Source organism: Drosophila santomea, unplaced genomic scaffold (genome assembly GCF_016746245.2).
Source record: "Drosophila santomea strain STO CAGO 1482 unplaced genomic scaffold, Prin_Dsan_1.1 Segkk85_quiver_pilon_scaf, whole genome shotgun sequence".
Lineage (NCBI taxonomy): Eukaryota > Metazoa > Arthropoda > Insecta > Diptera > Drosophilidae > Drosophila > Drosophila santomea.
In genome coordinates this window covers 1,188,297-1,189,564 of record NW_025319021.1, presented here as the reverse complement: position 1 = coordinate 1,189,564, position 1,268 = coordinate 1,188,297, and the positions used below count along the sequence as shown (strand labels likewise).

The window sequence follows — 1,268 nt, the reverse complement described above, 5'->3', positions numbered from 1 at the left end:
AGTAGTTAACAACTGATAGAGCTACCAAATATTTATGTCAGCAGCAATATAGTTTACATTTATAAATACCCTAGCAGCTAAGTAGCTTCAGATAAAAAATGCTGATGCGCCCCAACTGAGTTCAGCGCTCCGCGCTAAGAACGGTCAGCAGCGGCAATCGGACACCCAGTATCCGGGGTATCGAACTGTGCTGCATAAATGCTGAGTCGGCTAGCCGACCATAAGCTTATGGCGTGATGCATTGGAGGTATGGTAAATTCATATTTTCCATAGTCTTTGTATTCAGTTCTAAGCGAGCACTTTAGAAATAAAGACACAGCTACTCCGGCGACTTGCCGTGAAATACATTTTGTTTGATATAATATCCACGGCCAGTGTCCAGCAAAGGGGGCAAAGTCACGCCCTCCACCGTAATCTTCGTGAGAAGACATTCCGCCTGGGTAACACCAGGACCAGGGGATCAACCATCTTCGTGAAACCTATCTACCGGGACCATCCGTAATAGAGGAATACTGGAGCATAGGATCAACATAATTTATACACCCCAAAAAACGTATACAAAGAGAGAATCAACTTGTTGATTGGGACAGGGGAGGATGGTGGGCACAACACAGCTCACATCAAAAGAAAGGTGCGAAATCATCCGCAACAGCCAAGTTCGTCGCGGGGCCAGGCACGCGGGCTGCCACAGGCGCTGAAACGAGGAGGGCACCTGCTGCCACAAGCTGGCCTCCAGGGCGCTTGGGGTCCAAGGGCAGCCACCCCTGAGAATGGAGGGGCATTCATTGGTGGATCCACAGGCGTGCCTACAGGGCGCTTGGGGTCCAGGGCCAGCAACCCCGGAGCATGCAGGGGCATTCATCGAGTGGGTGTAGCTAAAAGCAAGGAGAGGATGAGTAAAGATGGCGATTTTTACTCAAAAAGCCGCAAACTTACCTCCATTGAGCTGCAACACCAGAACCACGTGTGGTGGAAATCGGGATGGGGGCACTACGATAATAGCGGTCGATCGATAGTGACATCGATAGGGATCAAAAAATACTGGATTTTCATGGTTTTTCAACACGTAGTCACAATATTGGCAGCAATCGGCATAACATGGCAACATCGATAGGAACGGAAAGTGGTCGCCAATATCGATAACTCGATCGTGCAATCCGCACGACGTGGCAATATCGGTAGAAACAGGAAGTGGCAACGCCGGTCGTCAACATCGAAATGTGACAATAAGGCGGGAAGTTCAAACATAGAGCTTGTGACGAGAAACA

General features: G+C 49.2%; 1 protein-coding gene across 1 annotated transcript; it reads right to left on the bottom strand.

Annotated features, from left to right (window-relative positions):
* Positions 1 to 520: 520 nt before the first annotated feature.
* Positions 521 to 1,022, bottom strand: LOC122756651. The gene is made up of 2 exons (XM_044006868.1): positions 937 to 1,022; positions 521 to 875 (listed from the first exon to the last, which is right to left on the bottom strand). The coding sequence occupies exons 1-2, from the start codon at positions 1,020 to 1,022 to the stop codon at positions 536 to 538; spliced, it is 426 nt and encodes a 141-aa protein (XP_043862803.1). The 3' UTR covers positions 521 to 535.
* Positions 1,023 to 1,268: the final 246 nt, after the last annotated feature.